The sequence below is a fragment of the Pollachius pollachius genome (genome assembly GCF_949987615.1).
Source record: "Pollachius pollachius genome assembly, chromosome: 7".
Lineage (NCBI taxonomy): Eukaryota > Metazoa > Chordata > Actinopteri > Gadiformes > Gadidae > Pollachius > Pollachius pollachius.
The window spans coordinates 18,177,661-18,192,040 of NC_136940.1; the positions used below are offsets into that span (position 1 = coordinate 18,177,661).

The 14,380-nt window shown below is 44.2% G+C and overlaps 1 protein-coding gene across 1 annotated transcript in view; it reads left to right on the forward strand.

The window, feature by feature from the left end:
• Window positions 1-925: 925 nt before the first annotated feature.
• Window positions 926-14,380, forward strand: part of LOC307077965 (BMP/retinoic acid-inducible neural-specific protein 3-like) — a gene marked incomplete at both ends in the record, with an annotated part of 33,839 nt that continues 20,384 nt past the window's right edge. The window contains one exon of the mRNA XM_079739486.1: window positions 926-1,221. Within this exon, the coding sequence (XP_079595612.1) occupies window positions 926-1,221 (296 nt within the window). The remainder of the gene's footprint in view (window positions 1,222-14,380) is intronic.

Here is a 14,380-nt window from a genome sequence, read left to right on the forward strand (position 1 = left end):
TATATACCGCCACTTGGGATGACAGCTTGTATTTCACTTTCAAGTAAGGTTACGCGCGGGTGTGCGTCTTTTTTCCGCTAAAAGTCAGTTTTCTTGCGATGTCCGTCTTTCTATGCGCCGCGGCGACCAACACAACTTCACCGTCCGACCAGGGGATTTTGCAAAAAGAAATTCTTACCAATCGGAGAAGAAACAGCGCGCAGAAACAGGTAACGACGATATGCTTTCGGATCATAAAGGTATAAGAATGATAACGAATTGATGTAGAATAGGGTATGCATGTAGTCCTACAAAATATGAATGCGTTATAATTGTTTGGTTTATTTGAGTTATCTTGACCAATGCTATTTAATACTATGGCTATTAAAATGACAATACAAATAAAGACAACCCCCTATCCCATTGTATTGTTCATTCACTCCCCGACCAGTAAAACCAGATCCCAGAAAGTCCTGCTTCTTGTCCATCTCTTGCATTTTACCCCCACCCAAATGAGCACCTTATCTTGTCTGGCCACCTTGGCTTACACATCCACCTCAATCTCCTTTTGTTCCTCCTCTCCTCTCCTTTCTCCTGTCTTCTCTCCTCCTTGTCTCTCCTCTCGTCTCCTCTCCCCTCCTTTCCTCTCCACTCCACTCCTCCCCGGTGTTCCGTCCCTTTTTCCTTCCTTCCTTCCTTCCCTCCATCCCTCCTTACCTCCCACCTTTTCTCCCTCCCTCCATCCCATCCTTCCTTCCTTCCCTTCTCCAACACCCTATAATTATATCCCTTACTCCTTCCACCCATTCCATCTGTCCTCCCTTCCTGACCACCTCCCTTCTGTCTTCCCATCCATTCCTTCCCCCCCCCCCCCCCCCCCCCCACACCCTAGGTCCAGTCCAGAGTGCAGGGAGAATGAAGAGCCGTGGGGGCGGGGGGAAGCAGCATGCGCGGCCCGCGGATCTCCGTTAGACTGTCGGGTCTCATGTCTCCATGGAGGTGGTTCACATGCAAAAGTCTGCTCCGGAGCTGGGTGGTGCTGGTACTGCTGCTGGAGCTGGGGCCGCCGGTGGTGGTGGCGGCGGCGGCTGAATCCGCCGCCGCCCCCACGGGCCCCGCCGGCTCGGGAGGGCCCCTGAGCTGGCTGCTCTCCGACAAGGGCCCCTTCCACCACTCCCAGGAGTTTGTGGATTTCACGGAAAGGTACCAGCAGGGATTCACCACCAAGTACAAGATATACAGGTGAGTGGAGGGGGGCGAGATGGAGACGGGGAGGGAGGGAGGGAGGGAGGGAGGGAGGGAGGGAGGGAGGAAGAGTAGGTAGTTTTCTGTCGGGCGTGACGATAAGAGACATCCCCCGGTTCCCTGGGCGAAGAGGGAGCGGAGCGAGTCATTTAAACATTAAATGTGGAAGGAAGGTGAGGTTTGCTGAGTTGAATCTTTTCACATTTGGCTGGAGGAGAACAGTGGGTAAACATAAAAACTAAAGTGTGGGCCACACGGCACACAATGCTTCTCTCGAGAAGATGAGGATTGTTTGCGAGGTTCACTTCATTTCTGGTCCAGTGAAATGGAATTCAACGTGTCATATTGTGTCCGCCCTCTCTTCGGGGCCCCTCTGGCGATTTAATCGCCTATATGGCAGGAAAACACAGACGATTTTCGAGTCCATCTTTGGAATAAACTGGAGCACCAACGCAGTGGGTTTGTGGGTTTGTGTGTGTGTGTGTGTGTGCGCGTGTGTGTGTGTGTGTGTGTGTGTGTGTGTGTGTGTGTGTGTGTGGAGGGGGTTGAACCAGCAGGATGTAAAAGGATCACTGTGGAGGTGGTTGATGTCTGACAGGCGGGAGTCTAGGTTGGAGTGCGTGTGGTGGGTGTGATAGGAGGAACGGCAGGCTCTCAGAGTGCGGGGGGGGGGGGTTGTTATAGGACTGAACAGCAGGGTCTCGGAGTGGGCTGGTGACTATAGGACTGCACAGTGGGGGGCTGTTGGCAGGCCAGGGCGGTGTCATTCTCTCCTTGTTTCTCAAGAAGAAGCATCGGGACACACACATTTAATTATTTATTTGTCCATACACTAATATGGAAAACGAGAACATGCTTTAATAAGCCCAAGGGAAAATATATATTTAATTAAAAATAACCAGATGTTTGTGACATCTGGACTATGATGTAAAACGTGTGGCCCCGGGAATACACTATTGAAATTGAATTTGGCTTGCTGCAGTTTTTATTGTCAAATAAATCTGACATTTAAACCATAACTTTTACAGAAGCACTAAAAGTAAAACAGTAGCTGCAAATGTCTCAGAATTGCCTTTGCTGCATCTCTTTGCAGCACCACTGTTAATCTGTCAGTTGTTCTGAATCTGTGTGTGTGTTTGTGTGTTTGTGTGTGTGTGTGTGTGTGTGTGTGTGTGTCTGATCGTGTGCACGGTTGTATGTTTGTTTGTTTCAGTGCTGCTTCATGGCAATGGCTGACTCGCCTTCATACAAGCCTCTTGAGACACTTCACATATGCTGTGTCAACATCATGTGTGTGTGTGTGTGTGTGTGTGTGTGTGTGTGTGTGTGTTTGTCTGTTCACTTCTGCACGGGACTCTCTATGTATGCGTACATTTGTAAATGGGGGCCTCCATCTGTACTCGTGTGTGTGTGTCATTGCTCTCAGCGGGGCATTGTATGTGTGTGTGTGTGTGTGTTTGATTGGGCGTGTTAGTGTGTGCATGTGTGTGTGTGTGTGTGTGTGTGTGTGTGTTTGTTTGTGTGTGTGTTGTGGGTGTGTTGTGTATGTTACCTGTGTCTGTGTGTGTCTGTGTGTGTCTGCATGTGTGTGTGTGTGTGTGTGTGTGTGTGTGTCTGTGTGTGTGTGTGTGTGTGTGTGTGTGTGTGTGTGTACATCATACCTCAGGTGAGTGTTTTGACGCATGATGATGAGGTCTGATGCGACGGGGAAGGTTGTCACGGCAGCAGGAGCGGACCCGCTACGCTGCCGGCCCAACAGAGCATCTGAGTGACAGTGGCATTTAGTCAGTGACAGAGTTGACAGAGGCAGGCACTGATGGTAAATGCAGTGGCGCACTGCTTCTCCTGAATCCCTTTGAATAGTGCTTTCTCTCTCTCTCTGTCTTTCGTTCTATCTCTTTCGATTTTAACACCCGTGTCCGTAGACAGGTCGCCTTTGTCTGTCCTTATGCGTGATTTTTTTTTTTTTATTTCCCGTGTTTCTGTGTGTGTGCGCGCGTGTCTCCGTTTATCTCCCTTTACACCTTTTCCTTTTTCACTTGCGTATGTGTGCGCATGCCCAGTGTGTATGCCGAGTGCGTATGCTGTATGGCCCTCCGTCTCCTTCTCGCTCTCGCTCTCTCTCACTGTCTCTTTCTCTATGGGAACTTGCTCCACCGTCCATTCACTCCCAGCCATCTTTTGTGGATGCACACCTACGCACACACTTGCAAACACGCAGTCACACACACATACTGATGCACAAACACACTTGCAAACCGCACACACACGCACACGCACACGCACACGCACACGCACGCACACACGCACGCACGCACACACACACACACACACACACACACACACACACACACACACACACACACATGCTTACACGCACAAACACGCACACATGCACACACACACACACACACACACACACACACAGACACACACACACACAGACACACACACACACACACACACACACACACACGTGCTTAGCTATAAGATGCTTAATTAACCTGCTTGGTTACAGAAAAAGGTTAATTTAGTCCATTAATAGTCATTCTCTATCTTTGTCAAGAGAGCCATGTTGCTGGTGTACTTCTTTACATAATTATCACTATCACCCCTCTCTCTCTCTCGCTCTCTTTGTCTCTCTCTATCCTTTCAGTTTTACGTCACTCTGACTTCCCTTTCTACTCCCCCATCTTGAGTGGTCGCCAACCAATTGCACCTCTTTGCTCATACATATTCTCCAGGGTTCTGCTGGCCTTACCAGTCAGGGCCAGTGGTGGGTGGGTGGGCGGGGGTGGGGCAAAACACAGTGGGGAAAGGAGGGCTAGCTGACAAGGAGGGATGGGGTGCAAGTTTATCTAACACAACCAGTGCCTTACCTCCCCCTGCTGGTCCGGCAGCGCATAGGGGAACCTTCTCACCTGTACCCCAACTCGGTAAATATGAATCTCTCTCTCTCTCTCTCTCTCTCTCTCTCTCTCTCTCTCTCTCTCTCTCTCTCTCTCTCTCTCTCACTCTGTCATTCTCTTTTTTAATCTGTCTCTCTCCCTCTCTCTGTCGCTCACTCTCACTCTCTGTCTTTCTCTGTATCTGTCACTCACTCTCTCCCTGCCAGTCGTTGTCTCTCTCTCTCTCTCTCTCTCTCTCTCTCTCTCTCTCTCTCTCTCTCTCTCACTCTGTCATTCTCTTTCTTAATCTGTCTCTCTCCCTCTCTCTGTCGCTCACTCTCACTCTCTGTCTTTCTCTGTATCTGTCACTCACTCTCTCCCTGCCAGTCGTTGTCTCTCTCTCTCTCTCTCTCTCTCTCTCTCTCTCTCTCTCTCTCTCTCTCTCTCTCTCTCTCTCTATCTCTCTCTCTCTCATTCTCTCTCTCTCTAACAAACAACCCCTCTCCTTATTTTTATTATAAATCCATGCTTTCTCTTTCTCATTATCCCTTACTTTCTTTCTATCAATAATCGGCACTGTCTGTCTTTCATTAATACACACCCTCTCTCAGGACTTGAGCTAACTCTCTCTCAAAAATCCATATCCCTTTCTTAAACCCATCTCTTTCTCTCCCTCCTTCTCTCTCTGCCATTAATCCATAGTCTCTCATTCTATCTCGTAAATCCATACCAACGCTGGGATGTTGACAGCTGATAATCAGTGTTTGAGAGTGAGTGAGCAGTCCAATAGTATTTCTATAATCGTTTTTGTTTCAATGTTAATGCTGGTGAAGTTGTGCATAATTGATGGATTAATTGTTTAATCCATCTGCCCATTTGTCTGTCAGTTTATCAATTCATTTATTATTTTAATTTCTCTGTATCTTCATGGCCAGGGCCCTGTGAATTGTGAGGCCAATGTGGTGAGGCAGGAAGAAATGCTGCTGTGCCTGTGGATATATCTCCCGTATACATTGCAATTGCGGATAATGAGGCATGCCCAACAGACTTACTGTTGTACTCTGTAGTTTTTATGTTCCTGGAGCGTAGCGTTTCTAAAGGCGTTGTTTTCATGCCATTGTTTTTGTCCAGAACATTTCCCATTAATGTTAACTCAATGTAAATGCAGACCTATCATATATAATTTACACAGTGGTGGCAGTGTGGAGAATATGACAATTATAATGTACAGATGTTGACAAAGCACATCCCTCAACATATGTGCATGCTGACGGCCCGTAATTGATGGTCGCTTTGTTCCACTATTGTCCATTTACTGTGGAGTTGTTCACTTGCAATTGATCGTAAAGTACTTTGCTTGTAAAGCCAGAGCAATTACATGTTTTTTGTGGAGGTTGTTGTGCGGAACTGTGTCGCCGCAGTTACCTTTTCCGCTGCTCAATGAAACGTTGTCATTCAGTCTTCAGACAAAGTACTCACATTTTACACGTGTTCCCTGACGATAATAGAGTATGGTTTCTGAAGGTCGTAGTAGCAGGGGCTGTGTGAAATCTCTATAATACCAAATGATACAGGAATGAAGACAATGAGGCAACAAGTCATGTCAGATGCTCCACCTTTATCAAAGATAAACACAGTTTGTTCAGCAAGAAAGAGATTATTTGATAGAGGGACAGCATGCGAGAGATGGACCAGGTGATACAGAGAGAGAGAGAGAGAGGGTCTTCTCCATCTCCACATGCGTTAGAGGTTGAATGAAGCTGTAGGACAGAGCCAGTGGAAAGAACGTTACGTGGCTGCCGCTGCCGCTGCCGCAGCCGACCAGGGAGGGCTCCGGCGGTGATGAGGAACTCATCCTGCAGCCAGCTTATGCCATGTGACAAGTGTGTGACAAGGGAGGGGTTATCAGGTGCCAGAGGTGTGTGTGGCGGCGAGGAGATGCTCCCTGCCAGAGACGCTCACATGCTTGCCCATTGCATGCGTAGCCATAAGCGTTTCTCTCTGGATGAGAGGAGGGCTGATGTTGGTTCTGTGAGTGGTGTGTATGTGTGTGTGTGTGTGTGTGTAGGGGGTGGGGGTCGTAGGGACGTGCGAGAGTTTCTGCGTGTTTGTGTGTGTGTGTTTCCGTGCAAGTGTGCATGAACATAAGTGTGTGTGTGTGTATCTGTGTGCATGTGTCTGGGCATGTGTGTGTGTTTGTGTGTATGTGGGTGTGGGTGTTGGTGTGTGTGTGTTTGTCCATGCATGTGTGTATGTGCATCCGTGTGTGTGTGTGTTTGTGTGTATGCATGTGTGTGTGTGTGTGTGTGTGTTTCTTAGGGTGCATGTGTGAGCATTTGTGTGTGGGTGTTTGTTGAGCGGGAGTTCAAATGGTAGTTTCATTCTCAATGTCGATGTCTTTGGATTTTTCCAAAGACAAATACCAACGGAACATGAAATAGTACAAGCTTGTCGGGTTTGCTTCTCGGCAGAATGTTGGACCGATTTCTCGTTAAATTAATTGAATCACAATGCAATATTTTCAGTCGGTTTGTTGTATCATCACAGACATGGTTGTGAATAAACAGATGGAAGCCTGCTGAAACACGGCCAGCCCTTGTGTTTTTGGAGTGTGGGTTTGCAATCGCACATGGAAGACACAGATATATTTGTCTTTCACTTTCCAAGACGACGCTTGTATATACTGCCTCACTATTAAGTCTTCCTATCTCCTACCTCCACTCAATTCAAATTCAAATAATGAATTTGTCTGTCAGGAATTTAATCTGTGTTGAAGTGCAAACAGCAGAAAGGAAAGTAACGGACTGTGTTGGAGAATGTTAGTAGAACCATAGGGTATTGTAATCATTATCTTGCATTACATGCTTTATGAATGAGATAATAGTTTGAAAAACACTGAGGGTTCTATCGTGAGTCTCCTGAAGAGCCTCTTGCTTCTTAAATGATCATCAGATGTTCTGTGCCAACAGTAAGTACTAACAATCCTTGTACGGTAGAATTCTTCTGATGAGGTTGAGATTACCTAATGGTTAGATAGTGTTGAAAGGAATGGATAAGGAAGGCAAGGTTAAAGGATGGGGGAAACTGGGAGTTCCTTGATGGATAAACAATGCAAGGTTAAAGGATGAGGAAAATTGGGCGTAGCTAGCTTTGGCGGGACACTCCTGTCATGCGCCCCTATCAGCTGATGGCTTAAGCTGTCAATCAAACGCACCTACACTGATAGGCGGTCAATTTAAGACCTTCCATCACACACTCACTCTGCGAAGTTAAGTGTGCCGAGCAGAATTTCGCCCACCATCACCCCAGCCTCCACCTGCTTTAGTTGTGATCTGTATTGCATGTAACCAATGGGGTTGCAGGGTATCTGATGTACCCCATGGGGGATTGTATAGTGCTCTCTGTTGTCAAATGTTGGTCTGCTGTTGGTATTATGTTTCTGACATCTGTATGTCATGCTTAAAAGCCTATGGCAGGAAGCACTAGAAAAGAGTGGAACCACACCACCACACTTAAATTTATTACCATTTCATGGATTAAATTGTTAAATCTATGACATGAGTGATTCCTGACACCTGCGAACTGGATGAAAGGTTTGCCACCACTGCTTGGCAAACCATGTTGTGCCTGAAGACCACGAGCATAATGGTAAAAACTGAAGTTGGTTGATGTTGAAGCCATGTATGTATGGGTATTGTTTGATAACCACACTGGCTTGGACGATGTGGGCAGATCACACAGCGAGACAACAAAACTGTTTGCCGAAGCTGAAAAGGCTGTTGTTCTACAGACCAGCTCGGCTTTTGTATTACTTTCTTAAAGTTCTAAATGAAGGTTTTAAACTTCATTCAGTGGTTTCCTGATCTCTTTCCTTGTGCGAGTTTAAGTGTTGTACTTTCAACAACGGCTGCGGCGTAAAAGTACAGCTTATACAACAGTAGAAATGTCCAGTATAATAAGGTGTTTATAAATGTCCATCAAAAGGTCAGCGTCTAGACAAAGTAAACAAGATCTCTGTGGCGTCCACAACTAGGCTAAAATGTATATAAAAGGTCAATGTTCAGTCAATGATAGAGACTCCCCAATTCATAAATACACCCTTTACCAAGGGCAAGGCTGAACACTACCGTTGTGGTGATACACATGGAAGTTATTAAGATGCTCAAAGGCACTTTGGGGCTTGTTGGTATAGGGACTTGGGGTCTGGAACTTCCTTCTGTCGCACTGCCACCCCCAGTGCACACATGTCTCATTATGCAATGGCTAGGATCCCTGGCACTGTTTATGTTGTGAGCGAGATTGCTAGTCTGTTGTCAACTGCTCTGTGGCAACTCATGGCACAAAAGGGATAAGCAGCCGTCGTATTGCGTCGACACATTACCAGTTGCATCTTGTCTCCCGTTCGCTCTCCCTATTTTTTCCATTCTCTCTCTCTCTCTCTCTCTCTCTCTCTCTCTCTCTCTCTCTCTCTCTCTCTCTCTTCAAATACCCCTTCCACCTTGTTTATTTGTGTGCTATCTATGCTGTACATTCACATGATTGTTTGTAGTGGATCATGCAATTTCTAGTTAATTGCTGCATATTGTTACATGAAGTGCCTTTGGGCCATACATTGCCTAGAATGTCTTGGCTCAGGGATTTTTTACTTAATCGTAATTTATGTACATTCAATTTATTTTAATTTCATTTTATGAGATTTATGGAGGCCTAACATATCACAATTAAAAATGCAAATCCAAGCCATTGAATATCAATTTTATGAATTATGTTTTTATTCCTTGTAGCTACATGATTGATGACGACATGGAAATGGAAATCCAATAGGTTATTTTAATTCAATAGGTTATTTTAATTTGCATGGTTAGAAAGCTACTTTCCTACGTCAGAGGGCCGACAACAATTTAAATAAATTGTAGATTTTCTAGTTTTGCTTACAAAGTCATTCTAAGCTGACTCTCTGCTCTGGTTTGAATACAAAACCCTACATCACATTATATTTTCAAAGACACAAGAGCTACCAGTAAGATAGAGCAGTGTGTCTTCTCTGTCCACACGCACGTTGAATTTAATTAAACCTGCTGATAGTCCTTTCTGGAGCAAAATGAAGGGGGCAGAGGTCGAAACGAACAGAGGCCTTGAATGTAAGCTGAACATTTTAAAAACATTTTGTGGCATATCCAATAGCAAAGGTCCAAATGATTTTGTTTTTTTAAGTTAGCGCTGCATGCAGGTGCTGTGGCAACAAAGCGCCCAAGCAGAGGTCACCATAACAGCCGATAATAAACTACTTAAAACTGCAATTTGCAAACAGTCTGAGACTCTAAAAGGCGTGAAAGGATTTTTTTTTTAAATAAAACAAATTAAAACGAGGGAGCTGCGTGTTCCCTTGTTTATGCAACCACTCGCCAGGCTTAATAGGATTTCCGCTCATTACTCGCCTGATGTTGCTGAAACCCTATTGCTGCCACCACCCCCCATCCCCCCATCCCCTCCCCGGATAGATTCAGAACCTCAGCGCAACTTTCTCTCCCTCCCTCTTGCCCCCTCCCTCCCTCCCTCCCTCCCTCCACTCTTTTCCCCTCCCTCCCTGCCACCCTCCCACACATGGAAGATGATAAATGACAAAGAACATAAATTCTACGGCTCGATGGTGTCTCTCTCACTCCTTCTTTTATCCCCCTTCTTCCTGCTTCAACACTATCTCTCTCTGTCTCGCTCTCTCTCTCTTGCACTCTCTTATATCCGCCTCACATTCACATTTAAGAAGCTTGATTAATAAAGTTCACATGCTCACCCTCAAATGTGCCTTGGAATTAAATCTAGCATGGAAACAAAGTATACGTGGATTGTCAAGCGTGTCTTTTTTTAAGTCCAAATCAAAAAGCTTTATTCTTTTTGTGGCTGAAGAGCAGGCATGCAGTTCTGAGAAGGATCCTTGTCATTTTAGATTAGAAGAAATAGAGAGAGAGAGAGAGAGAGAGAGAGAGAGAGAGAGAGAGAGAGAGAGAGAGAGAGAGAGAGAGAGAGAGAGATCTAACTGAAACAAAGTAAAGGCTTCTGCAACTTTGAAAAGAACAGCACTTCTGCAAATTGTCTGGCAAGGTCGTACAAACAAATGTAATTTTGTTTAGGATCCTGCTGAATGAGGCGTGAAGGACTCTATTCCCTCTTTTGCACAATTCTCTACAGGGAGGTCCTTGAAATAACTTTGAGCCCCTGTGCGTTTGTGCACAGTAGGTTATTTCAGTATCTGGGGTAACTCACTACAAAACACGGCATTGTGTTCTCACTTTGTCTTGTTGATGAAAGGTGAACAGCACACTACGTTTAGTTGTTTTTCAATAGCCTTCATAACGTTGTCCATTAGCAAAGTAGTTTACAAGATCCGCTTTTTTGACTGATTACGAAATTTCCATAAAAAATAAATGATGGAGATAGTGAGGTCTTTTGCTGGGGGCTGATTTGGTTTTGGTTTTTTTGTTGGCCTGGTTTCATCCAATTAAATAGAAAACCTTTGGCAATAGTCATTTGTTTATTTGTTTGGTAAACTGTCTGTGACTCCTGAGTATCTCAAGATACTCCAGATACTCAGATGCTCCTGAGAAACAGCCCATGAGTATCTGCTCCTGAGTTGCTGTAGTTGAAAGACTTACACACACAAACGCACACAACAATGTTAATTTGCACATGATGAGAAGTTTCGATGCTAGCTGTTCTCTCCGCTGGCTTCTGAACTGAGATCAAAGGTGAAACGTGAACTAAATCAAACAGAGGAACTAATGTGCTGAAGTGAAAAATCGGACACCTCTTTAAGTTAAAAAAAAGATGATCTGCTGCCAGTTTGCCTTATATTTTCAACAAGATCCAAAATTCACTGTCTGATCATTTTCTTTTTACCTTTGTAAAAGTCTCAGTATTTTTTTTTAAGCTTCATCAAGGCATCTAGTTTCACCAGCAACATTACAAAGTAATTAACTGGTGTTAAATAATGTATTAACAAATCAATTACGTCAACAGATGTGTACAGATATCAGTTTGGACACACCTGTGCCCCAGTTAACGGTCATGATACCACAGCAAAACGAACATGACCAAGGATAAGCCCCTTTATCTAAATGTTTTTTGATGTATTATCTGGTCTGCCTGGAGGTTTAACACCTAACGATTCGTATTTATGATCCACCTAAATCTGGAACACAATGTCAAATGCTGTTATGTGTGTTGCCTTTCATTTTCATTGGTCTTTGTGATTATCGTCTCCCATTTAGGAAAGCTCATCCACATCCAAATCTATAATACTTCAGACTGAAATTTAAATGAACAGTCGGCTTTACTTCTGAATCCACATTGTTGTTCCCATGCGGCATGGTGCCTCCTGCTGTTTCCAGGGCCACTGGAGCCCGTTCTCCTCGAGAAATGATCATGTAAACAATCAGGGGCTGGAATTGAAGGTTGTAACGGAGATCCACCAGCAGTGCCGTGCACTAGCAGACGCCCCACCATTGTTGCCGTGTTGCTCTTAGCAACGCTTTATGTTTACATCTACATGCAAATTATTGATTTGCCACCAGGTTCAAACTGATGTTTCTGTGAGGTAGCAAAAATAGACGATTAGATGTCATAATTGTGGGGGTATTCTTGGAGGGTTTTGGAGCTGTGGGTTTGGCAGCATAGCATAATGCTGTAAGCGGAGAGCTTTCATTGGTAACACTTTAAAATAAGGGTACATTTACATTTACTTTCTACATTTCTAAATAATGTTTAGTATTATATAATGTAACCCTTTGCTAATGGAGTATAATAATAATAATTTCTGTACAACTGTGTTGTTATGAGATCCGGCAGAACATCCCACATTGTAGGTGTAAGGTTCAGAATAACAACTTGTGAGTTGAATGATACAATATGTAAGGAATAATTTATAGAACGCCGGTCATTATTGGGAAAATAAGAGGAGGTGTCTTGCTTCTCCCTGAAGGGGCTTTTTTCGATAATGATCGGCGACGTTCTATATATTATCCCGCTAATTACACGGCTACTTGCCAAACCGAAAAAATAACTTCACACGGTGTGTCTTTTTACAATTAATTTGTTACCAGCATTCATACTGTTAAACAGCAGAGAAATAGTCTGCCAAAGAAGTTGATGTCCCTTAGCAACAGAGTAAGCTGGGGTTGATAAGCTAGCGGACAACTTGCGGAGTGATACGAAAGACGGTAAAAAAAATACTTTCCTTGACAGCGGTCAATTATACTATATAAGTTTTGAAGGGCCCATGCAAGTGAACGGAGCGTTCCACGGCATTGAGAAGAGTTGTGTAATAAATAAACATATTCATCTGGGGTTCAAGCTAACATACATAATGCACACACATAATTTAGTTCAGTTGACATAGCTTTGGTTACATGGTACATACTTGTATCTTTATTGGAGTTTACCTGTGCTGCTGTGAGGGGAGGCATGTGGCCTTGGGTCAAAGTATCAGAACCCCACACCATCTGGGTTTAAACATAGCTGTGGCTGAATCATTTGAATAATTGCTCTTTTATGTTACTCATAGGGGGGCATGGAAAGACTAATCTTTAAGAACAGTATCTTTAATCGTTTAAGTTAATAGGATAAATGCATTTTACGAATAAAATAATAAGTAATAGATCAATACAACCTTAAGTATACCTTATTTGAACTATTAATGTGTTGATTATTGTTTGTGATCCTCCTCCCTTCTCATTTGACCAAATAAGTATATAAATGGGTTCAACTATGGGTCATGTCTCTATTGTAGAAGGTTATGGTTATGTTTTTGGTTATCGGTCTCCGTCAAATTAGTTATATTTTTTTGGGTCAAATAGAAATATAAAATATTGAAAATTGTATGCTCTCCTCGTTTTCCGGCTTCCGGCCCCTAACAATATCTATTTTTAAGAATTTCTTTGTTCAGAGATATATTGCAACAATGCACCAATATTCATAATATACATTAGGCCAATATAGCAGTATCGGAATTTTTATGTTTGTCTTTTATCTTTGCTTGTTTTATATTAAGGGAGAAATCGTGATGCAACAATGCACCAATATTGATAATACACATTAGGCCAATATAGCAGTATTGGTATTTTTCTGTTTGTCTTTTATCTTTGCTTGTTTTCCGATACTCCGTTGGTCTTTTTGAAGCAAAGTTAGAACAAAGCTTGGCTTTTCATGCTGTTCTGGATCAAGCACCCTTTTGCTGGAAGTATGCACATATTCTTTGACATGCACACATGCACACACATACACACATACATGCATGAACTCACAGGCCCAGGCACAAATACAAAAACACCTTATGCTCATTGATTGAACAGCTTTAGCCCAACTTTATTTTTGCTGATCAAACTGTGAGCTTGCTGACAAATATGGATTGGAGTATGACACCATTGGCTTAGACCTAATTAAAGATCAGTTCACCACCTCAGCGCCTCATGCATACGGCTTTGAGTTTGAAGATAACAGGCTTCGCTTTATTTCCAGGGAATAAGTTCCATACCGCACAGCGACAAAGCCATGAAACACTGGGAGGTAAGAAAAAAAGAAGATAAAGAAATAGATTCAATATACAAAATCACTGGGGAACCAGAGACTATGTATACACAACAAAAAGAATACACCTAGCTTACAATGTATTTCTTTCCATCGTCTGGCTGTTTGTCGTTTGCTAGGTGAGGAGGGTTGGGGCGCTGGGGGGAAGGGTTGGGTTGGCGATAGGGGGTGCACCTTTGTTAGGTTTTGAATAAGCCCCAAAGAATGAACTCCAGTCACTCAGCCAAAGCTATCCAGCGTTGGCCCCACGACATGAGCGCTTCAACTGGGCCGTGTCAGTGTGTTATCTGCTACGCTGACTTCGAGATTTGTTATGTGCGCCAGCGCTCTGACACCAAGGGGCTGGCAAGAGGAGGAGTGGTGGTAGGAGGGTTTGATGGACAACCAGCAGGGTTCTCTTACTCGCATGTGTTATTTTATCTCCTCTCCATCCTCCTCCTCCGCAGTTAGCAGGAGCCGAAACCTTGACCGCTCTCCCCCACAGACACAGCCCCCACCCACCACCAGCACCGCCACTAGCTCCGCCCCACCAACCCCAACCCCGCTACCCCCAGCACTGTGGTGCTAAGCTTTACAGATGGAGGATCAAACCGTTGGGATTTCTCCAACACTGTGTACATGTTTACGCCTTTGCGTGTATGAGCGGACGTGTGTGATCGTACGTGTGTGAGTGTGCGTGTGTGAGT